Below are 25,485 nucleotides of genomic sequence, written 5' to 3'. Positions count from 1 at the left end.
TTTAATTATAGTAAAATGAAGTCTTTACAAACACTTAATGTAAGTGTTACACATCATACAAGGTACTTTCATTAATGAAACAAAATAATATTATAATTAATGAAATACATTAGAACTAAAACTCAATTACTAAAGGTACTTTCATTAATGAATTAAAATAATATTATAATGAAATACAGTAGAACTAAAACTCAATTACTAAAGTGGTACAAAATTTTAAAATATGATTTATTATCTCTATATATTAAGAGGATTCAAAAAGTTAGTTATGGTTTCAAAAAATGTTAAAAAAACTCATAATCTAATTAGATAATTCTTATTCTTAAAAAATAAAAATAAAAATGATTAAATTTTAATTCAACAAAATTCAAAAAAAAAAAAAAACTACCAGATAAATTTTTTTCCCTAAAAATTAGCACACCCTCTATTTGAATATATCTCATGCACGTTTAATACATTTTTTTCCTAAAAACTAGCACACACTAAAACCTAGCAATTTACTTATTTTCAAATCCTAAATTTTAATTTCTTAAAAACTCATTCATGTGTAACCTCACTAACAATAGATAAATTCAAATTGAAAATTACATTCAACTCAAAATAATTAAAAAAAAAAAACATCATCACATGAGCGGAGCGTGTGTGATGAGGCTAGTTTATTTTGAATGATTATAATGATATATTATAGATTCTTTTAACAAAAATTCAATCTTATCTTCTTCTTTTTTTAATAGATAGAAGGTAGATAGTGTGGATTGAACAATACACATCAGGATTCAAGCAGCATAAAGGGTGTCAATATCACTAGCTATTATTTGAACAACAAAACTCGATCTTACTTCATATAGTTTCATCAGGTAACATAAAGTAAATTATTTTATTTTATTTTTATAATTTATTTTAATAAAATTTCATTTATATTATTAAATATTTTCTTTATTTGCTTTTTAGTTAATTATCTTTTGGCCTTGTGACACAATATACATATATTAAAATTGTTAACATAATTTTACTTTAAACGATATTCAACTGATAAAATTTTAAGAAAATTAAAAATATAATTGTATCTAAAATTCTGCTGCCAAATGTTTCTAAATTTTTTTAAAAGAAGTTTCATTGATTGTTCTAAATTATTGTAGTCATTAACCATAACCATGGTCTTATATTTTTTAATTATAAAAGTTTTTTTTTATTGAATTTAATTATAAAAGTTGAGTATTACTTTAGGTGACTCAAATTACTCAAAGTAAGTATTAAACATTATTAGGGCCCATTTGGTAATGTTGTTCTAACAATGTTGTTTGTGTTTTTTGAAAATATGTATAGGTGAAAAAGCGTGTGAAAATACGTGGAATGTTATTTAAAAAATAAAAATAAAAAGTGTTTAAATATATGTACCAAACGAGTCCTTAAGCTTCCACATTAGGTGAATTAATGTAAGTATTAAACATTATAATATACCTACTTTTGCGGTATAACACACTAAGTATATTGATATTATTACTATAGTTTTTACAAGTGAAACTTCGTTATCAAAGCTTCGAAAAAATTAAAATATATTCATTGTTTACTTTAAATTATTGTGGTTCTCTAAAAAAAAAACTTTAAGTTATTGTAATAATTTATTTTAAGAGCTATATTAATCTAGTCTCACACCGGGCTTTCACTACATAAAACCTCCCCTGATGCATATGCAATTGTTTTTAACAACTGGTAATTGGATTAACTATATTTTATCTATTTTAATTAATTATAATGATTGATATAGTCCACACGTTTGACATAAGACTTAACACGTATGACGTATCTCTCTCTCTCTCTCTCTCTCTCTCTCTCTATATATATATATATATATATATATTCAATGTGTGGTCGATGTCGTGCTTATATATATATTCAACTTGACCTTGAGATTATAATACATTGTGGTCGATGCCGTGCTTCTATTATATGTCTATTATAGTGTAAAGTTTAAATTATAGGACAGTTGGAATAGGACAGTTTTCCTAAAACCAAAGTTATGGGCTACAACAAAAATCGATGAGTGAAACATGCACCCAACCCCTAATGAATGAGATGCAATCTGAAATACTGTAATCTAGTACGTGTATTAAGGAGGGCCATTAAAAGTCATATCAATGGTCTTATTAAATTCTTAATTTGATCCATTTCCAAGTAACAACCGAGAAAAATGATTGAAACAGCTAGCAAATGATTAAGAAAAGTCTTGCAATAAACTTGAGTCAATCGTATGATTATTCTCTGTAAATAAAAAAATAAAAAAATAAAAAAAAAAAAGCTAAATTGCAAACTATACCCCTAAATTTTTAGGGGTGTTTGAATTTTGCAGTTTTATATAAGTTTCAGAATTTAGATCTCGACTTTTGAAGTTCAAATTTGTTTACATCAGCAGTTTTTTTGTTCAAATTTTCTATTAAGTGTCACATAAATTTACCACATGTATTTAGTTTATCCAATAAAATAATACCATATCATTTTTTTTGCTTAAAAATATTGAAATAATTATATAATTAAAAGGATATTGCATAATAAACACGCATGTCAAACTTATGTAATATTTAATGAAAAACATAGATGGAGAAGCTATCAATGCAATGAAATAAAACTTTAGAGGATAAAATCTAAATTTTGAAACTTCAAGATTTAAAATTCAAAAACTTCCAAACTTAAATTACGAGAATAATTTGCAATTTAGCACCCAAAAAAAAATTGATAACTTCAATTAATACTCTATGAGCTGGAAGTGTGAGGTAATGCTTTGTTTAATTTCATTTTTGTTTTCATTTTATTGGACCCACTACCCCGCCTGCAAGCTCTATTTAAATCCACAGTTACTGAACAAAAAATTGCACACATACACACAATCAAACAATTAGAATAAGCAGCCTAGTTGTTTGAATTGGTTTTCATTATGGCAACATTGAGCATTGAAGTAATCTCTAAAGAGATAATTAAGCCTTCTTCTCCAACACCTGACCACCTTACCCATTACAAACTCTCCTTCAATGATCAACTATCTCCTCCAGTCTATAATCCTATGGTCCTCTTCTTTGCACCAGATCATTCTGACATCGAATTCAACATCGATGACATATCCAACCGCCTTAAGAACTCTCTCTCAGAGGTCTTAACCAAATACTATCCACTAGCTGGACGCTTCAAAGAGAACCGTTTCATACATTGCAACGATGAAGGGATTCCTTACGTGAAAACACAAGTGAAGTGCAAACTCTCTGATGTTATCAACAATCCAATTCCTGGTGAACTCAACAAGTTAGTCCCTTTTGAACTCGATGCTCTCACTGATATAACATTCGGAGTCCAACTCAACGTGTTTGAGTGCGGTGCAATTGGTATTGGAGCTTGCATGTCGCATAAGATTGCAGACGCGTTATCATTCTTCGTGTTCCTCAAGATTTGGGCAGCTACTACATTTGGAGATGATGACATTGAGTCTCCGCAGTTTGAAGCGGCTACACTCTTCCCACCAAAGGACTTATCCGGATATGCTTCTGGTTTCGGTATCATAAAGGAGAATATAATAACAAAGAGGTATGTGTTTGATGCTTCCATGATAGAAACTCTTAGAGCAAAATATGCAGACAATGAAGGCCTTGAGAATCAGAAACAACCTTCACGCGTTGAAGCCTTATCAACCTTCATATGGACACGCTTTGTCGCTGCAACTAAGGATGAATCAGGACCAGAGAAGTTATACACAGTGAATCATGCAGTGAATCTGCGCCCAAGAACCGACCCACCACAGCCACAATCATCTTTCGGAAATCTTTTTTCCATTGCCATAACAATTCCGATTTTGAAAAATGGGGACAAGGGTCATGGTCTCGTGCACCAGGTTCGAGAGGGAATAAGTAAAATTGACAAAGATTATGTGAAGAAACTCGGAGAAGGAAGCCAACACTTAAGTTTCATGAGAGACCGTGCTTCAAGATTCACCAAAGGAGAGATGGTTACATTTAGTTTCACCAGTTTGTGCAGGTTTCCTCTGTATGAAACTGATTTTGGTTGGGGAAAGCCTATCTGGGTTGGCTCACCTGCCCTTACTTTCAAAAACTTGGTTTTCTTCATAGATACTCCTTCAGGTGATGGAATAGAAGCATATGTTAGCTTGAAGAAGGAAGAAATGGCTAAATTTGAAAGCGATGAGGAGTTCCTCACCTTTGTTTCTCTACCAGGTATTCATCTGAAGAATTAACGCGTCGGAGTAAACGAGTAAGAGATAACATTTCCCTTCCTGTTTAATGTCCATCAAACTGAAAATCTTACTCTCTTTGGTTTTCTCTCAAGTCAAATGGATTGAAAAGCGACTTTCAATCATTTTCTACCTTTTTTTTTTCTTTCTTTCTTTTTTATTATTGTACAAAGTATGTGTATATACGCATACTGCGTGCAAACAAACGATATCTATGATTTCAAGTTAAAATCGTAACTTGAAAATCACGATTTCAATTGTTTGAACGCAGTATGTGTGTGTACGTGTGTGTACGTACACACTATGTACAACAGAAATTACCGAATCAAATGTGTATTCCATAGCAGCTACGTCAACTCAATGTACTACTATGTTTATGTTAATTATTCAGGTGTGTGAGATATGTTTTATCTTTATAAACATTCGCTAAGGGTCAGCATAATTTAATATGACCACATTGTTTGTCCCTCGGAACCCCATTTATACTATTTTATGTAGAGTTGACGCACGTTTAACGAGTACCGCTTCTAAAAATACCAGCTCATTCTTAAGATGTATATCTATGACTTTTTTCTATCTCCCCAAACTATAGTCAATTTTGGGCTGGATCTCTAAGGCTCTAAGTTGCCTCTAACTGATGTCGGGTAAAAATCAGCATGAAGCAAAACAAGCGTACTTTTAAAAAATAAGAAATAAAACTCGTTTCCTTAATCTCGAATTCATGAAAGTTTTTTAGACTTGAATATATATTTAAAGGTTCTGTAAAACTTGACAAATAAAAATATATATTCTAAAACATATTTTAATTGATACCCTACCATAATAGGGCTTTAATTTAACCTATATAGCATTAAATGCACATAAAACAATGAAATAAATACTCTCAACCTAAATTTTTGAAAATTAAATTCCAAAATTAATAAATAACAAATTCTACTCATAGACCATGTCCTACATCAAACTTGTCCACTAAAAAAAAAAAAAAAAATCGTCCTTGAGTTGATAGTTGAGATCCAAATCTTTTATGCCAAAAGAACAAATACTTTGAACACTTCATCTTTTTTGTCTTCTTACCAAACTTGAAACTCAGCTATTGAGAAAATTGAAATTCTTTTTCCACAGTCTTCATGCAATTGACAAAAATCATCAAATAAGAGTTGATAATTGAATCAAATCTTTCAACCCCAACAAAATCAATAAATTTTGGTTTGATGTCTCCCACCAAAAGAATAGGAGCTTGAACTTTGAAAGCATTTAACTTGACTTCATCGAGATTGTTGACAACTTCCTCTATAATTTCTTCCTCAATGGTTTCTACCATCTCAACTTGAAGATCTCTATGTATTCTAGGATATTCATTAATCTCCTCCACATTAATCGTTGTGGATGCTCGGCAATTTTTCATTCCTCTTGAAATGTCCTTTCCTCAGAGTTTCACACATTGGCCACTCAGGTAACATGTTTTATGTGTGCATGTGTTTCTAGGGTGAGATGTGGGTGTGTGTCAATCTCTTTTCTTGTTTTTATTTTTATGAGTCACCACCAACCACTAGCTTTGAATTAGATGTGATTGGTCACCTATTTATCTAATTTGTTTTACCTAATTAACTAAAAAATTGATTCAAGGATTATTAATTAATTAAGGTAAATCGACATCTTGAACCAAAGATTTTTAGACTCGAGAGCTTAGTTATGGGTGTGGGTGATAAGTATCCCACACCGCCTATCCAAAGAATAGTACATAATTTTAATTTAACCACAACGTACAGACTTTAGGAAAACAAACTAAATACTTGGCATTTTGATTTTTGAAAAGGGTTTTGTACAAAACAAATATATATATGTATCATGTCAGTATTTATTCATGTATAAAGTATCATGTTAATATTTAGACAAGTGTTACGCCCACAATATTTTCATAACATTTACACAACAAATCATAGGTGGTTAATTGTTATTGGTTTAAATTTGAATCTATCATTGAGATTACTTTTTTGCCCCAACAATGACAATCAGTAACAACCTGTCACTTAGAATTTGTTAAGAAAATGTTATGAACATAGCATTTCTCTAATATTTATGACAAGAAATATATACAAACAAAACATGTAAATAATATATACATAACATGTGAGAGTGCTATTACAGAAAAGAATATGTATAGTTATCATGTGAATATATATTTAATACGTCCACAATATTTTTACAATATTTTCACAACAAATCATAGGTGGTTAGTTGTTATTAGTTCAAATTTGAACTTATCACTGAGATTACTTTTTTACCCCAACAATAACAACTAATAACAACCTGCCACTTAGTGGACATAGCATTTTTCTAATATTTATGACAGGAAATATATACAAAAAAAAAAAAAAAAACATGTAAATAATATATACATAACACGTGAGAGAGCTATTACAAGAAAAAAAATATGTATAGTTATCATTTGAATATATATTTAATACCTATGTAACATGTGAATGTGTACAAAAAAAAAAAGAAAAAGAGAAGATAAAAGGTGAAAGATGTCACCTTTTGCACTTAGGTCCATTTTATTCTCCAAGATTCATTCTCATGCACAACACAACAAAAGCAAAGATGATTAGGAGAAGAGGGGAGCACGTAAGCTTGATAATAGTCTATTGATACAATGAAAGTGAATGATAGGCACAAACCTCAAAAAAACTGTGTCATTTTAAAAGATTTGAAGCAACTTGCATAAAAAGAACCCTCTAATTTTCTTTTGAAAAGATGAGTGTTTTCTTTTGGGGAAATCTCATTACTTTTGGAAAAATGTTTACTTTGAAACTAAGGTTTAAGCTTTGTTGGAAGAGAACCTAACAAGGGGCTTCTCTTGGTGGGAAAAGGGAGTTTCAGGAGCCTCCCTTTTGCGTGAACCTATCCCAATTCTCAGAAGCATTCCCATATTTAATGCTTGGAAACAAGTTTAAGATTCATTTAAGGAGAACCAACCTATGTCAAATCTTCATTTTCCCACTAAGATTGGTCATGCACGAGAATATTTTTTCACATACCGTCTAGTTAGGAAGATGAAGGTTTACCAAAAATATTGAGTTGTTTTCTTCCTTTAAATCCAAGGGATTTAAAGGGAGAAGACATCAAATGAAAAAGGGTGAGAAAGAAAAGCAAGTTGTATAACAAGTATATAATGCTTGGAAAGAAAAGAGCACAAACATAAAGAGACATAAATGTAAAGACACAAATGTAAAGACATAATATAAAAAATAAAAAGAGAGATGTTCGTAGATGAATAGTAGTATTTACAACACAAAAAGGGAAGATGGTGTAGCTATTCTACCTTTCACAAATAGCTTTGGAAGCTTTCCTATGGGTCTTTGAAGGTGAAAAAATTGGAGGAAAAGGGGCTAGAGTTTCTAGTTTAGGGTTTTCTAAGAATGAGGAGAGGGAAAATATGTCTAAAGAAAAGCCTAAAGAAAAAGAGGGAGAAATGAATTTTTGGGAATTTTTGTGTAGGATTTTTCAAGATGAGGGGGGTACTTATATAAATATAGGGATGACGAGAGCAAATACCCCCCTTTGCACCCCTTCACACCAGGCAGTTAAGGGGGTGTGCTCCCTCCACATCACCTTGTAAACACAAAATTTCTCAAGTTTGAAAATCAAACAATTGAAAGTTTTTTGCAAATATAATTTGAATTAATTGAATAGTGAATACAATTCTCAGTTTTTGATTCTTTTACAAAAGAACAATCCTCTAATTCTATCTTCTTTGTAATCTTAACTCGAACACGAAACCTTCTTCACTTTGGTTGGAAGATGAATTGAACAATCTTCACAACAAATCTCTCGCTTTGAGCTTGTTAGAAATTTGTTATACTTCAAGTTCTTCGAATGTTCTTCGAAGACTCTTCGAATTTGAAGGATTTTGGGTTGAAATTCTTTGGGGATTTATAGGCTTAATCATTTGAACTTCAATGATTTAGGGATTTTTTAAGTTTATGGAGGCTTTTGAGCTTAAATTCAATAGAACTTCAAGTCTTGGAAGAAAGATTCAAAAGAATTTCTTTGAATGTTCTTCGTGTGTTCTTGAGGGAGAATTTCTTTAGAGCTCTGATGTCTTGAAAAAATTTTATGGAATGAGAGAAGGTATGCCCTCTATTTATAGCAGTTTCTATAAAGTTGTAATTTTCAATTATGTTTTGTTGGCATTAATTTTGTGTCAAAATTGATTGTATTTCTTCAATCATTTCCCTATATGTTTGTCATATTCAATGTAAAGGTTGAGTGTGTGAAATTGGTGAAGAATTGTGAAGAATAGGGCAACTCGCAACTGGCTCGCGAGTAGACTACTCGCGAAAGGTCACATGAGAAACACATACTAGAAGCTGAAGAGTCAACATCTCACGACTCATCTCGTAACTTGATCAACCCACGCGATGACCTGCAAGATGCACTGCCAGTCTATTTTAGTGTGCTTTCCTTTTTCTTTTCTTTTTTTTTTCCCCCACAAAATTGTAAGGAGAATAACAAAGAGAAAATCCTAGAAACCCATTTTGAGAGTTAGAGATTGAACACCCACAATCCTTTACACAATTCTCTTAGTTTTCCTCTACTCTTGCTTCTCTAAACTCCATACCCATTGAGAGGTTCTTAGCACAAACACATACCACACCCAATCTGAGTATTGTGAGTTGTTTTGGTGCCTTTGGGAAGCATTGGATGAAGCCATTCTTTGGTGGATGCAATTGGAGCTTATTGCAAGATCTGGATAACTAGTGAAGATATGACTTGGTGAAATCCGTTGGGAGTTGGAACTCGAAGGGTTCAAGTACAATGGATAGATTAGGCTTTGAAGGTCCTTTTGATATCTTTGTACTCCGACTTTATTCACTAGTGGATCATTTCAGTTTGGAGGGCCGCAGAGAGGTTTTTATGCCGAGTGCTTTGATTTTCCTCTTCGATAACACATCATGGTGTTATCTGTGTTTGCATCTCTCTTCCCTTACTCCTTGTGCTTTATAATTACTTGTTAATTATGTATACCCATGCACTAGGTAGTAGTCCCGATTAATTGCATATTAATTGCTGTTATTCTGCAACTAATTGAGTAGATTAAAACAAGTTAGCTATAATTTTAAAATTGGGAGTCTAAACAAGTTTTAGTGTTTTACATAATTGAGCTTTCAATTTCAAATGATGAATCCCACTTTAAATTGATCTCATTAAAGATAGGTAGTAGATTCTTATTGGCTCAAAGTTAAAGAGTTCCACTAGAACTTGTTACTTGTAGATAATTATCTCTACTTTTTATTTATTTTAATAGAGATAATTATTAAATATCATCATTCCAATTTAACTAGGATATTTATATTTATTTAATTAAGATAATTATCATCCTAAATGATACGTGTCAACACTTGATTTATTTAATTTAATGATATATATATATATATATATATATATAATTTGTCACTAAATTTTGATGTGGCATTTTATAATTGGCTTAGTTAAATAGAGATAAATATCATAATTAAATTGGAATGATAATGGTTAATTTTCATCTCTATTAAAATAAATAAATAATAGAGATAAATATCTACAAGTAACAAGTTCTAGTGGGACTCTTTAACTTTGAGCCAATAATAATCTACTACTTATCTCTAATGAGATCCATTTAAAGTGGGATTCATCCTTTAAAACCACTATAAATAGAGGGCATACCTCCTCTCATTCCACACAATTGTTTCAAGACGTCAAAGTTTTGGAGAAATTCTGTCTCAAGAACACACAAAGAACATTCAAAGAAATTCATTTGAATCTTCCTTCCAATACTTAAAGTCTATTGGAAGGAAGCTCAAAAGCCTCCATAAATTTCAAAAAACCCTAAATCATTGAAGTTCAATAGATCAAGCCTCTAAAGTCCCGAAGAACTATAACCCAAAAGCCTTTACATTTGAAGAACTTGAAGGACAACAAATATCTAACAAGCTCACAGCCAGAGATTTATTTTGAAGATCATTTAATCCATCTTTTGATCAAAGTGAAGAAGATTTCATGTTCAAGTCAAGATTACAAAGAATATAGAATCAAAGGATTATTCTTTTGAAAAGGGATCAAAAATAGAGAATTGTACTCATTATTCAATCAATACAAATTTATATTTGCAAAGCACTTTCAATTGTTTGATTATACTCTTATCCACTTACTTTAATTTTTTTTCGATTTATGGCTTTTCCTCTTTTCCTACCCTGTTTTTGGGCCGTTGTTCAAAGGTTTTTGGAAGCTATAATTTCTTCCAACTTGGTTTCCATGAAGAGGTCTGGATGTCTAGTTTCCATAAACTATGACCTCGTGCAATTCAAAGCTGCCATGTTGAGAAATCGCATCTAGAAGAGATGTGAAGCAGTGTATAAAATTTAATAACACTATTCTTGAAAAATTCATTTCTCCCAATCTAGAGAAGAAATATTCAAGCCCTTTTTATGGAAGGTAGCTAACCCATCAAGCTTCAAGCTAGTTCAGGAAGATCACACTATTTGTGGGTAGATTAGTACAATTGTTTGTGCAAAAACATCCAAAAAACAGCTCTTTACCTGAAAAACAATACATTTAATTATGGTTTTGTTTTTTTCTTGATATTTTATCCATTTTAGCTCCAATTTTGGCCCATAAAATGTCATTTTAAAGGGAATTTCATAATCTTTAAGATGGATAAAAACATTTTAAAGGGAATGTAAGGTTGAATTTATTCAACCATCTAATTGGCTTTATTCCGTGCCAAATTTGCTTGTAATTCAGCATTTAGTAACCCTGTATTTAGGTGGGTTTGTTCTAAGGGTAGTGAGTGAGATAGAGTGAAGTTTGCTCAAGAGTGTACAAGAAAACAGAGACTCGAGATGAACAGTCATGCTAGCTGGAAGCACTACAGGACAAAACAGGACAACTGGCCATACGGTTAACTCGCGACTGGATCTCGCGACTTAGTCAAGCCGCGAGGTCAAGCCGCGAGCCACCCCTGTTTTGTAAAACCTGACGTTTCACATTCCTCTCTCACTCCAGTATAAATACCCCTTTTACCCACGATTGAAAGGGGGCTTCCAGAGAGAATTTTGAGAAAGAAACCCTAAAGAAAAACCAGATTGTTTCACCCACAATCTCTACCTTAGAGTCTCTTCAAATTCCCCTACTCTCTTCCTCTCCATTGTCAAATCCTTGAGAGGCATTATACCAAACCTGATTCTCACCATCATCATCACTGTGAGACAGTTGTTTGGATTTCTGGGAAGCAGTTAGGAAGGAACCAATCTTCATTGGTTGATGCTACGGTCTAGTAGCGGAATCCGGGAAGCTAGAAAAGAAAAAGGTTCGGCGCAACCTCGTTGGAGCAAGAAGCTTGGAGGGCTTAGGTGCACTGGGTAGATTAGGCTTGGAGGGTCTATTGCTGTCCTTGTATCCCAACTGTATTTTCTAGTGGATTGATTACCGCTTGGAGGGCGGCGAAGAGGTTTTTCGCCGAGGACTTCGGTTTCCTCTTCGATAACACATCGCGTGTTGTCTTTGTGTTTGCATCTTCCTTCCTCTCTATCTTTGCCTTTTAATTATCTGCTATGAATTTTATTTTGTTATGACTTAGATAGTTTATAACCAATTTCATATTATAGCATGTGTTAAGTTTCCGCACACTAGTTGTTTGACATATTGCTTGAATTGGTTAAGTTGTTTTTTGGGGGTCTAAACGTTCAAAGGTGTTTTGTATACGTTTTTGAACTTTCAATTGGTATCAGAGCGGGTACACTGATATTGGTATCATTACCATTGTGTGATCCTTGACTCCCTTTTGAGATGGATAGGTCTCAATCCCTAAATGCACCTCCATATTTTGATGGTAGTAATTATGCTTTTTGGAAGGTTCGTATGAGAGCTTTTCTGTGTTCTATTTATGAATCCGTTTGGGATGCTGTTGAGATTGGTTGGACCAAACCTGAGGCAGCCAAATCCACATGGGATAAGGCAGCACTTGCTGCATCTAATGCTAACAGTAAAGCACTCAATGCTATTTTCTGTGGTGTGTCTCCAGATTAATTTCACAGGATTTCTCACATTACCATTGCCAAAGAAGCATGGGAGATTCTGGAAACAACTTATGAAGGCACGAAGAAAGTGAAAGACACCAAGTTACAAATGCTGACCACTCGGTTTGAGGAGCTCAAAATGAGTGAGGATGAGTCTTTTGACTCTTTCTATGGAAAGCTGAATGAGGTGGTTGTCAGTAAGTTCAACTTGGGGGAGAAAACGGAGGACTCAAAAATTGTAAGGAAGATCCTTCGATCATTGCCGGAAAGTTTTCGTGCTAAAGTGACAGCAATTGAAGAGAGCAAGGATCTTGACGACATCAAAGTACAGGAGCTGGTTGGTTCTCTGCAGACTTATGAGATGTCGCTGCTCAATCAACGGAAGAGTAAATCCCTTGCTCTAAAGACCATTAATGAGAAGGTGGAAGATCAAGACTCATCGGGAAAAGATGTGGTTGACAAAGATGTAGCCTACCTTGTCAAAAATTTCAGAAAGTTTTTGAAATTCAAAAATAATGGCAAATTTGATGATAAAAGAAAATTCCAAAGTTCTGGAAGGGAGAAGAGGGATTTCAAAAAGAAAGATGGAAAAGAATCCCAACCCACACAAGGTGTCACTTGTTTCAAATGTAACGGGCATGGACACTTTAAGAAGGAATGTCCGAATTATTTGAAATCGAAAGGTAAAGTGTATGCCACGACCTTGAGTGACTCGGATTCGTCTGACTCAGAATCTGAAGAGAGCTGTGATGGAGAGGGGAACTATTCAGCTTTTATGACTATTGCTCATGTTGAGTCTTCGGATGAGTTAAATCTGCTTGTACGAGACCTTGGAGAACATAGTGATGATGAGTCACTAGGAATTGTTGAAGAATCAGATGCTGAAGAAGATGAAAGCGCAGCAAATCTTCAAGAGAATTATAACTCACTCTTGGAGAAGTCGGGTGAGTACACAAGGGTGGCCAAGGCTGCTGTGAGAAAAATGAAGAAGGCTGAGGAGGACTACAAAAGTCTCCTAATTCGATATAGGGAAGCCAAATGTGAGATAGAAACACTGAATGGTGAGTTGTCCGAAGCTTACACAAAAGTGAGATTTCTTGAGAATGAGGTTGTGCAAGCGAATGTTAAAATAGAGAGGGTCACCACCAAGAAGCTAGATGATGTTATATCATCTCAAAAGAGCTTTTCAGACAAATCCGGATTGGGATATACCGGAGGAAGTAGTTCATCTGGAAATGTCACTAAAGAAGTGAAGTTTGTAAAGGCCAAAGATCCAGTTGTAGCTGACCTTACTGGTGAAAAGCTCGAGGTGGAGGAGAAGAAGAATGTGGTGAACCAACGGATGCTGAATCCCCGTAATCAGTCTGTGGGCAGGTCTGAATCTCGTGCCAAGTCACGTCCACGACCACAAAGAGGTCCTAGAGGAACTTATGTGTGCCATTATTGCGGACTTCAAGGGCATACTCGACCAAATTGCCAAAAGCTGAGAGCAAAGAACAGTGCAACTCCTCAAAGGTCAGGAGGACCCAGAAATGATAGGAGAATTTGGGCAGGTGATCAATCTAGAGATCAAAATGGAGATCCAGGAATGATGAACGTGATGAAGATGATTGGTGCATTCACCAACTGCTTGGAAAGCTTCTCACAAAGGTTTGAAAGCCCTAACTCCCGTACCCAATCCTATAAGGAAATCACCCCAAACGCAAGTGATGTGTGGGTGAAAAAGGGTACTCATGCATAAGCATTACAACATGTCCATGCATTAATACTTCCTATGCTTTGCGACAATGTTTGTTTGGTTTGCTTGCTGTTTTTGATGTTGTTTGTTTGTTTGTCCATTTGTGAATACTGTTGCTTCTTTTTATGTTTGTTCAATCTTTTTTGTTTCTTGTGTCAAAAAATCCAAAAATCACATAAAAAATTAGAAAATCAAAAAGCTTGATTGACTTTGTTGAGTATTGTCTCAAAACTTGTTTTGCCTTGTACCTTTGTGCTAATGGCTTTGTGCATTTTCGAGCATTGCTTGTTTACATGCACTTATATCACTGTGGGAAAAATCTTGAAATCTATGTGATTGTTGTAAATAGATCTTCAAACTTGTCATGAATGATTAGTGAATGGTTATGTTGATTTTGAGACATGCATAGACTTGTGTCTATATATCTTCCCACTTTTTAGTTTTGTTTTGCTAAAAAGAGCTCACCAAATGTAAATCTCCAAATGAAAAGAGATATTGAGCTGCAAAAGCCTGTCGCACATTCTAGTATTTGACTAGGAAAAGAGGTAAGCGACCTTATATTAAAGTGAATGTTCATTCAAAAAGGCCAAAGGCCTATTCTTTAAAGTGAAATGTCATATATCACTCTCACAATGAGAGATGATTGCCTCAAAAGATCAAAAAGATCAAATGTTATGATTGAAAGTGGAGTCAAATGATAAGCTCCAAGTTATGTTATCAAGTTGTGTGGGAGGTCATATATACATATTTCTATAATTGAGATGGGTCACATGATCTAGTGCTAATTGTGTATGCCTTGGTTGAATTGATCATTGAAGCTTCACATTAGACAAAGGACTATCTCATTGTTGATATCCACACACAACACACAAGTTTATGTTCAATAAATGCCATATTCATTTGTGTGATTGTACTTGATAAAATATGTTTTCACATGCTCAATCTTTGTTAATTCAAGCACAAAAAGATTTTTGAGTGTTTTAGGTGTTTTTGGAAAGTATTTTATTTGAAAAATCTGAAAATTTCAAAAATCCAGTTTTGCCCTGTTTTGGCGGCTCAGTCGCGGGTATGTTAAGTCGCGAGCCTCAGTCGCATCTTCGCTGGTCATTTTTGGCGACTTGTTCGCGAGTGGAAGGTCCAGTCGCGAGGTTCACTCAGAGATTTTCGCGGCTCAGCTCGCGACTCACTCGCGGGTAAACCTTCCAGTCGCGAAAAACACTTAGAAAAATTTTTCAAATTTTTGGTCTTGAGTGCTTTGGCGGCTTGAGCTGGCGACTTAATCAAGTCGCGAAAAACGCATGTTTTGCAGAAACAGGAGCAGTTTTTAAACCTCTTTTCAGTTTTCCCTCGAACTTTTGTGACTGTTCATCTTCTCTCTAAACTATCTCCCTCCCAAACACTCCGTGCTCCCATTTCCAATCTCCATTGTTGCATTCTTGTAGCTCAAAATCGTCAAGTTACAGGTATGGGTTTTCAGTTTTGCACCCTTTTATACTTGATTTTGTGCTTTTCCCTTTGATTTTTCGCATATGTTTGTGATTTAGAAATGGGTTTGTGTTTCGATTTTTGCTCCTTGTTCATGCTTAGCTTGCGAATGCTGCTGCTAGTATTTGATGTGATCTTAGTTGTTTCCTTATTGCTCTTCATCTTGTGCTTAGCTAAGTGTTTCTTTTATTTTAATCTGAACTTTGAGCTGTTGAATTGTTTCTATTTGTTCCTTTTGAGGCTGTGAGTTTTACTGTGCTAAATATGCATGTTTTATTGTGTTAATCTGTTGGGAGCTTCTGTTAGTCTCAAAATACTGATTGTGTGTCATATCATTTTTTTCATTATATGTCTCAATGACATATATCTGCCTTTAGGATAGTTTCTCCATGTTGTTCATGTGTTTCCTATCTTAGGCTTGGTTTATCCATGTGATTGATTAAGTAGCTTATTGTTTAAAGTGTTCAAAGTTAATTTGTATGGATGATATCTCTTTGTTAATTACATGGTACTAACTGGTTCTGCACATATATTGTTCTATGCTGTTGTGGCCTTTTTTGATTATTCACAGATGGCTCCCTCACGTCAGAAGAAGAAATCTACTGCAAAGAAGGCTGACAAAAGATTAAAAATGGATTCTAAACTGTTTAGGTCAGTTCATCACTTTGAGAGATACAAGGATAACTTCTTGAATGCAGGAATCATTCAAGAAAGATTTGTAGATTTGGAGGACTTAAGACAAACCTTTATTCCCAGCTGTTTTGAAGGAAGAGGATGGGAAAAGCTTCTGAGTGGTTTCCCTGTTGTGTGTGAACCCCTAATTAGGGAATTTTACTCAAATGCTGTGATAAAGGAGAATGAATTAAGTTGCTGGGTGAGAGGTAAAGAATTCGTTTTGGATGCTCATGTCATAGATGATGCATTAGGGCTTGAAGGATTAGATGATGAAGAATTTATCAATTACAAGGATAGGAGTGTTTCTATTGAAACAGTTCAACAAAGGATAGGTGGGCAGAGAGAAGGGAAATGTTTGAATACCACTGCCTTTCCAGTGGACATGAGGTGTCTTACAATAATCATGATGTTTAACCTCTATCCCATTAAGAAATTGACTACAATCAATTGTGCTAGAGCAGTTTTTCTGATGGATCTCAAAGAAAAGAATTTCATAGACATAAGTTTCCACATATATGACACCATTGTGGATGAGACTAGAACAACCTCTAGGCCTAAATTTATCTTTCCCAGTTTGCTAATGAGGATTTTTAGAAGGAAGGGTGTTCCAATCCCTCAAGACATCAGTCCCATGTCCACACCCTCTGCAATTAACAAGCTTACCTGCAAAAGGATAAGTGTTAGGCTTCCGGGAGAAGAAGATGAAGGTGATGAAGGAGAGGGTGTCCCAATGGAGACTGAAGCAGAGGTAGCAGGGCATGCATCAACCTCAACACCTAGGAGAAGTGGCAAAAGACACAGAGCTTCAACTTCTGCAGATACACCTCCAGATGCTTTCCAAATCATTCTGGAAAGACTTGATGGGATCAGGGCAGTCCAAACTGAGCACTCTGACAGGATGAGAGCCATGCAAGACCAGATTGATGTCTTGTCTGCTAAACTTGACAGCTTCACAACTCAGCATGACCAGTGACCCTTTGGCCATTCCGGTCAAAAAGGGGGAGAAATTATGTCATTGATGATGAAAAGCAGAAAAGCAAATCTTAAGGGGGAGTAATGTGTTGAGGGGGAGTTGTCAGAGTTATCAAATTCAGAAACTCTGTTTATATATGCTTATGTTTTTGGGTATTTTGTGTATAGTTGTTTCTAACTCATTACTTATACTCTTGGTTTAAATTTTAATATATTTTGATGATGTTATTCAGGATGTTTTTGTGTTTGTACCCATGTGCTTTTGTAAGCTTTTAGGGTTAATGTTTTATGCATAGTTTGTAGGCTTTATGGTATGTACCTTGCTTAATGCAGCCTTTATGCTATGTTGAAATCAGTACTTTAATCTAAATGTTCTGCATTTTGGTTTATGTACTGTCACTCTTGTGCCCTTGTAGGATTGTTCCTAGATGCATATGCCTTGTGTGTTATGCATTGGTTGAGTGTTGAGCATACAAGTGTCTTGCCTTGTGCTTGTTAACTTGTATGTCCTTGTGTTCATTCCAAGTGTGAATGAGCACTGTGATCACTACCTTGTGGTGTTCACTTGGTTGATCAAGCCATGGTTTGTTTATTAACTCCATTTTTGCTTGATCACATATTGCCTGTTTCATATACATTTATAATTTTCTGCTTACAATGATCATGGTGTATTGTTGTGTTTCAGGAGTATTATGTTCATATGATTCAAGTGCTTCACAACTTCTAGAGTTAGGTGTGAGTGAGTTTTGTTCAACTATTCCCAACTCACATGTTAAGTCTAAAGTCTGTTTTAGGGTTTTGTCACGGAATAGCCAAAGGGGGAGATTGTAAGGTTGAATTTATTCAACCATCTAATTGGCTTTATTCTGTGCCAAATTTGCTTGTAATTCAGCATTTAGTAACCCTGTATTTAGGTGGGTTTGTTGTAAGGGTAGTGAGTGAGATAGAGTGAAGTTTGCTCAAGAGTGTGCAAGAAAACAGAGACTCGCGGCTGGGACTCGCGGGTGACTCGCGGCTGCAAGCCGCCAGAAGCAGCACACGTGCCAAGCATGCTGGAAGATAAACAGTCATGCTAGCTGGAGCACTACAGGACAAAACAGGACAACTGGCCATACGGTTAACTCGCGACTGGATCTCGCGACTTAGTCAAGCCGCGAGGTCAAGCCGCGAGCCACCCCTGTTTTGTAAAACCTGACGTTTCACATTCCTCTCCCACTCCAGTATAAATACCCCTTTTACCCACGATTGAAAGGGGGCTTCCAGAGAGAATTTTGAGAGAGAAACCCTAAAGAAAAACCAGATTGTTTCACCCACAATCTCTACCTTAGAGTCTCTTCAAATTCCCCTACTCTCTTCCTCTCCATTGTCAAATCCTTGAGAGGCATTATACCAAACCTGATTCTCACCATCATCATCACTGTGAGACAGTTGTTTGGATTTCTGGGAAGCAGTTAGGAAGGAACCAATCTTCATTGGTTGATGCTACGGTCTAGTAGCGGAATCCGGGAAGCTAGAAAAGAAAAAGGTTCGGCGCAACCTCGCTGGAGCAAGAAGCTTGGAGGGCTTAGGTGCACTGGGTAGATTAGGCTTGGAGGGTCTATTGCTGTCCTTGTATCCCAACTGTATTTTCTAGTGGATTGATTACCGCTTGGAGGGCGGCGGAGAGGTTTTTCGCCGAGGACTTCAGTTTCCTCTTCGATAACACATCACGTGTTGTCTTTGTGTTTGCTTCTTCCTTCCTCTCTATCTTTGCCTTTTAATTATCTGCTGTGGATTTTATTTTGTTATGGCTTAGATAGTTTATAACCAATTTCATATTATAGCATGTGTTAATTTTCCGCACACTAGTTGTTTGACATATTGCTTGAATTGGTTAAGTTGTTTTTTGGGGGTCTAAACGTTCAAATGTGTTTTGTACACGTTTTTGAACTTTCAGGGAATTTCATAATCTTTAAGATGGATAAAGATTTACTCCAATCAGATGGTTTGATCAAAAAGTCAATGTTTTGACAACTCTTAGTTAATGTTAGGCAACATTGTCAAACTTAGCCAAAAATGGCAAGTTTGAGATTTTAAACTCTTGAATCATTAGATTGATTGATCTAGGGCCTGATCGGAATAAAAAGTTTTTTCCCATACATTTCCTTATTTTCTTACATTTTAAAAACATGATTTTTGCTTTTTAGGGCTAGAACTAATTAACATTTTGACACGCTAACCGAGGACAAACAAAATATGGTATTAACAATCTTGATTTTAGGATTTTATTCCATAATGAGGCCTTCATTAATTTCCACAGAAATCTCTATATTTTTCTTCTTTGACTTCTACATAATCTTTAAGAAAAGTATTTTCTTCAACATACAACTCCTCCCTTAATGGTGAAATGTATGGCTCTTCAAAATAATTCAAGTATAAATTTCTTGGCCCATAATCCTGCGTTGTATATGACAATAGTTCATCACAACCCAAATGATATAATTTGATAGCAAACATATTTTTCACCCTTGGTCATAAACGAATTTTGTCTTTACCTTCTTGAATTCTATCAAACTATATTTGTTCCCACTAACGTAAGGTAAGGTTTACTCACTAAGTTTGTACAAAGCAAGTCTAACTTTTCTCTCATCATGAATATTACTATAGTCAAATAAATCCTCTAAATCAAATAACCAATGAAGATAATATTATTTTATAAAATTAAAAATTGAAAGTTGTAAGGTTGAATTTATTCAACCATCTAATTGTCTTTATTCCGTGCCAAATTTGCTTGTAATTCAGCATTTAGTAACCCTGTATTTAGGTGGGATTGTTGTAAGGGTAGTGAGTGAGATAGTGTGAAGATTGCTCAAGAGTGTGCAAGAAAACAAAGTGTCGCGGCTGGGACTCGCGGGTGGACTCGCGGCTTCAACCCGCCAGAAGATGCACACGTGCCAAGCATGCTGGAAGATGAACAGTCATGCTAGCTGGAGCACTACAGGACAAAACAGGACAACTGGCCATACGGTTAACTCGCGACTGGAACTCGCGACTTAGTCAAGCCGCGAGGTCAAGCCGCGAGCCACTCCTGTTTTGGAAAAACCTGACGTTTCACATTCCTCTTCACTCCAGTATAAATACCCTTTTAACCCACGATTAAAAGAGAGCTTCCAGAGAGAATTTTGAGAGAGAAACCCTAAAGAAAAACCAGATTGTTTTACCCACAATCTCTACCTTAGAGTCTCATCAAAATCCCTCACTCTCTTCCTCTCCATTGTAAAATCCTTGAGAGGCATTATACCAAACCTGGTTCTCACCATTATCATCCCTGTGAGACAGACGTTTGGAGTTTTGGGAAGCAGTTAGGAAGGAGTCAATCTTTATTGGTTGATGCTACGGTGTAGTAGCGGAATCCGGAAAGTTAGAAAAGAAAAAGGTTCGGCGCAACCTCGTTGGAGCAAGAAGCTTGGAGGGCTTAGGTGCATTGGGTAGATTAGGCTTGGAGGGTCTATTGCTGTCCTTGTATCCCAACTGTATTTTCTAGTGGATTGATTACCGCTTGGAGGGCGGCGGAGAGGTTTTTCGCCGAGGTCTTCGGTTTCCTCTTCGATAACACATCCGGGTGTTATCTCTGTGTTTGCATCTTCCTTCCTCTCTATCTCTGCCTTTACATTATCTGCTGTGGTTTATTTTGTTATGGCTTAGATAGTTGTTTAACCAATTTCATATTGTAGCATATGTTAAGTTTCTGCACACTAGTTGTTTAACATATTGCGTGTGTTGGTTAAGTTGGTTTTTGGGGGGTCTAAACGTTCAAAAGTGTTTTTATACACGTTTTTGAACTTTCAATTGGTATCAGAGCGGGTACACAGCTGTTTGGTTTCACTACCATTTGTGTGATCCTAGACCCCTGAGTTGTGGTTGTTGTTTTTGTTTATACCATGCTGAATTGTAGCTCAAGTGTTTGTGAAAATGTCTCTATGCATATGACTGAAAGGTGTCGTACTGATGATCTTGCAGAGTTTTTAATAACTAAGAAACATGCTAGAGTTTTTGTTCACATGCTGAAATATCTTGAGAATCAGAATCTTGTCTTACACAGTAGCATATCTGAATCAAAATCATTGATTAAGAAATATAAAAGAAAGAATAGAATGTTGTGTGAGATGATTGAGAATCTGAAAATGAAAAATCAATCTAAAAGTAGCATGAAACCTGATGATGAGTTTGCGTTTGAAGGTCAAGAGTGTCTGTCACATGTGAACCTATTTGTGCATACCTCATTAAAGGTGTTTAATGCTTGTTTGTGGTATCTTGATAGTGGGTGTTCTCGCCATATGACAGGGGATAAGTCACTGTTTAAGTCACTCAAAGAAAAGGTGGGTGACTATGTGACCTTTAGGGATGGAAGCCATGCTCAAGTCCTAGGCAAAGGAACCATTGAGATACCCGGTTTGCCTCTGTTGAAAGATGTGCTGTTCATAAAAGGGCTGAAGGCAAATTTGCTGAGCATCACTCAAATTTGTGATGACGACTTTCTGGTACAATTCTCCAAGAAAGGATGTTTGATCATCAATAAAGAGGGGATTCAGGTTTTGGAAGGAAATCGGACTACGGATAATTGTTATGGAATAGTTCCCACGGCACCAATATCATGTAGAAGTGCTCGGGTAGATATGTTGGAGCTGTGGCATCACAGATTTGGGCATGCCAACTTCAAACAAGTAGCTAAAGTCTCCAAACTTGAAGCAGTCGAGGGACTTCCTAAGTTTGGAAAAGTAGAGAAGACCATTTGTGGTGCATGTCAAATGGGGAAGCAAACTAAGGCAAGCCATCACAAGGTAAATGTGATAGCCACCTCTCGTTGCTTGGAGCTACTTCATGTTGATCTGATGGGGCCCACCAGAACTGAAAGCCTAGGGGGAAAAAGATATATCATGGTCATTGTGGACGACTACTCAAGATACACTTGGGTTGAATTCCTTAGAGAAAAATCAGAAGCTTGTGAGAGGCTGGAGATTCTGTGCAAGAAACTACAAAATGAAAAGGGGATTCCAATAGCCAAAATTAGAAGTGATCATAGGAGAGAATTTGAGAATGCAAGATTCGAGTCCTTCTGTGAGAAGAATGGTATTAAAAGAGAGTTTTCAGCTCCCAAAACTCCACAACAAAATGGAGTGGTAGAGAGAAAAAATCGTGTGATTCAGGAGATGGCAAGAGTCATGTTGCTTAATAAGCAAATACCTCAAAATTTTTGGGGAGAAGCTGTCAACACCTCGTGTCACATTGGCAATAGGATTTTCTTTCGAGCTGGTACAAAGAAGACTGCATATGAGATATGGAATGAGAAGAAGCCTAAAGTGAAGTATTTCCGGGTATTTGGAAGTAAATGTTATATCTTAAATGATCGAGAGAATCTTGGGAAGTTTGATGCAAGAAGTGATGAGGGTATTTTTCTTGGCTACTCTACTACAAGTCGAGCATATAGAGTGTTCAACAAGAGAACAAAGACTGTGATGGAATCCATAAATGTCAAGATTGATGATGCCTTACCTAAGGTGGAAATGATTGATGATGTAGAAGGGCCGAGCACCGAAGAGCCTGATGTTGAGGTAGAAGCTTTGGATATAGAAGGTGAAGAACCTATACCAGAAGTAGAATCGACTCCCATCAACCCAAGAAGGGAAACGAGATCGATGTCTAGAACTTCAAGTCCTCTTACTCCACCAGAAGTTCATCCTCCTATCTCTCGTAGTGATGAAGTTTCCACTTCAAAAAGGCCTTCCTCAAGAATTCTCAAGAATCATCCGGAAAGTAATATCATAGGATCACTTGATGACGGTCTTCGCCTCAGGAAAGGAAATATTCTGCTAGCCAATCATGTAACATATCACTGTTATCTTGCACAGTTTGAACCAAAGAGGGTTGAAGAGGCTCTTCTAGATGAGAATTGGGTTGAATCAATGCATGACGAGCTGAATCAGTTTGTGAGGAATGACGTGTGGGAACTTGCTCCACGGCCTGAGAACGTTCATGTTATAGGCACAAAGTGGATTTTTAAAAACAAAACTGATGAAGATGGAGAGATAATTTGAAACAAGTCTCGGTTGGTGGCTCAAGGATACACACAAGTAGAAGGGGTGGATTTTGATGAATCATTTGCTCCGGTGGCAAGACTCGAATCCATTCGAATCCTCATGTCCATTGCGTGCACTTTGAAGTTCAAACTTTATCAAATGGATGTTAAGTGTGCTTTTCTGAATGGATATCTGAATGAAGAGGTTTTTGTTGAGCAACCAAAAGGATTTGAGGATCCTCATTTTCCAGATCATGTATTAAGATTGAAGAAAGCACTATATGGTTTAAAACAAGCGCCTAGAGCCTGGTACGATCGTCTTACACATTATCTTCTAGATAGAGGTTTCAAGAGAGGGTACGCCGATCGAACTCTATTTGTCAAAAATGATGAAGACTATCTCCTTGTAGCACAAGTCTATGTTGATGACATAGTGTTTGGAGCAACTATCGAAGATCGTGCTACTGAATTTTCTGAGGAGATGAAGAAGGAGTTTGAGATGAGCATGGTGGGGGAGCTCACATTCTTTTTGGGTCTTCAAGTCAAACAACAGAAGGAGGGTATATTTGTATCTCAAGAGAAGTATGCCAGAAATATTGTCAAGAAGTTTGGCCTAGACTCCAAAAAACATGCCTCCACTCCCATGAGCTCTTCCACTAAACTGAATGTGGATTCATCAGGAGTTGAAGTAAGTCCTACATTGTATAGGAGCATCATTGGAAGTTTGCTCTACCTTACAGCAAGTAGACCGGACATTGCTTTCAGTGTGGGCGTTTGTGCCAGGTACCAAGCTAATCCGAAGGAATCACATCTGACTGCTGCTAAACGAATCATTCGATATGTGAATGGTACTGCAAACTATGGTCTGTGGTATTCAAAAGACTCAAATGCGTGTCTTGCTGGGTATTCGGATGCTGACTGGGCTGGCAGTGTAGACGATCGGAAAAGCACTTCAGGCGGCTGTTTTTATCTTGGTAACAATCTTGTTTCGTGGATGAGCAAGAAGCAGAATTCAGTGTCTCTATCTACTGCAGAAGCAGAGTACATAGCTGCTGGAAGTTGCTGCACTCAGCTTCTTTGGATGAAGAAATTACTTCATGACTATGGAATTCCTCAAGAAACGATGTGTGTCTTCTGTGACAACACCAGTGCCATCAATCTTTCCAAAAATCCTGTTCAGCATTCAAAATCCAAACACATAGAGATACGTTACCATTTCATTCGGGATTTGGTAGAGGAAAGAGTTGTGTGTCTTGAGTTCATACACACCGACAATCAAAAGGCGGATATCTTCACCAAGCCTCTCGATGGTCCACGGTTTGAATCACTCCGTAAGACCATTGGTGTCGGTACAATTCCTTGACTCTCTTGTGTGTTGTGTGCTTCATTTTTTATATATCTGTCTGTGTTGGAGCACACATTTCTTTTTGCAACTTGTTTCTTGTTTGCTTGTTCCTTTGTGTTTGCTGCTGGTTATGTTTGTGTTTGATTCATTCTTTTTGTTTCTTGAGTCAAAAATCCAAAAAATTACATAAAGAATTTGAAAATCAAAACGCTTGATTGACTTTGTTGAGTTTTGTCTTAAAACTCGTTTTGCCTTGTACCTTTGTGCTAATGGCTTTGTGCATTTTCGAGCATTGCTTGTTTTCATGCACTCATATCACTATGGGAAAAATCTTGAAATCTATGTGATTGTTGTAAATAGATCTTCAAACTTGTCATGAATGATTAGTGAATGGTTATGTTGATCTTGAAACATGCATAGACTTGTGTCTATATCTCTTCCCACTTTTTATTTTTTTGCTAAAAAGAGCTCACCAAATGTAAATCTCCAAATGAAAAGAGATATTGAGCTGCAAAAGCCTGTCGCACATTCTAGTATTTGACTAGGAAAAAGGGTAAGCGACCTTATATTAAAAGTGAAATTTCTTTCAAAAAAGGCCAAAGGCCTGTTCTTCAAAAGTGAACTGTTATATATCCCTCTCACAATGAGAGATGATTGCCTCAAAAGATAAAATGTTAAGGCTGAAAGTGGAGTCAAATGAAAAACTCCAAGTTATGTTATCAAGTTGTGTGGGAGGTCATATATTCATATTTCTATAATTGAGATTGGTCACATGATCTAGTGCTAATTGTGTATGTCTTGGTTGAATTGATCATTGAAGCTTCACATTAGACAAAGGACTATCTCATTGTTGATATCCACACACAACACACAAGTTTATGTTCACTAAATGCCATATTCATTTGTGTGATTGTACTTGATAAA

The 25,485-nt window shown here is 36.0% G+C and overlaps 1 protein-coding gene across 1 annotated transcript; it reads left to right on the top strand.

The window, feature by feature from the left end:
- The first annotated feature begins 2,857 nt into the window (after positions 1-2,857).
- LOC126718282 (stemmadenine O-acetyltransferase-like) lies at positions 2,858-4,617 on the top strand. The gene has a single exon (XM_050420402.1). The coding sequence runs from the start codon at positions 2,933-2,935 to the stop codon at positions 4,235-4,237; it is 1,305 nt and encodes a 434-aa protein (XP_050276359.1). The 5' UTR covers positions 2,858-2,932; the 3' UTR covers positions 4,238-4,617.
- The last annotated feature ends 20,868 nt before the right edge of the window (positions 4,618-25,485 follow it).

Source organism: Quercus robur, chromosome 3, assembly GCF_932294415.1.
Source record: "Quercus robur chromosome 3, dhQueRobu3.1, whole genome shotgun sequence".
NCBI classification, from domain to species: Eukaryota; Viridiplantae; Streptophyta; class Magnoliopsida; order Fagales; family Fagaceae; genus Quercus; species Quercus robur.
Note: the sequence above shows the minus strand (reverse complement) of the source record. Positions and strands in the feature narration are given on the sequence as shown.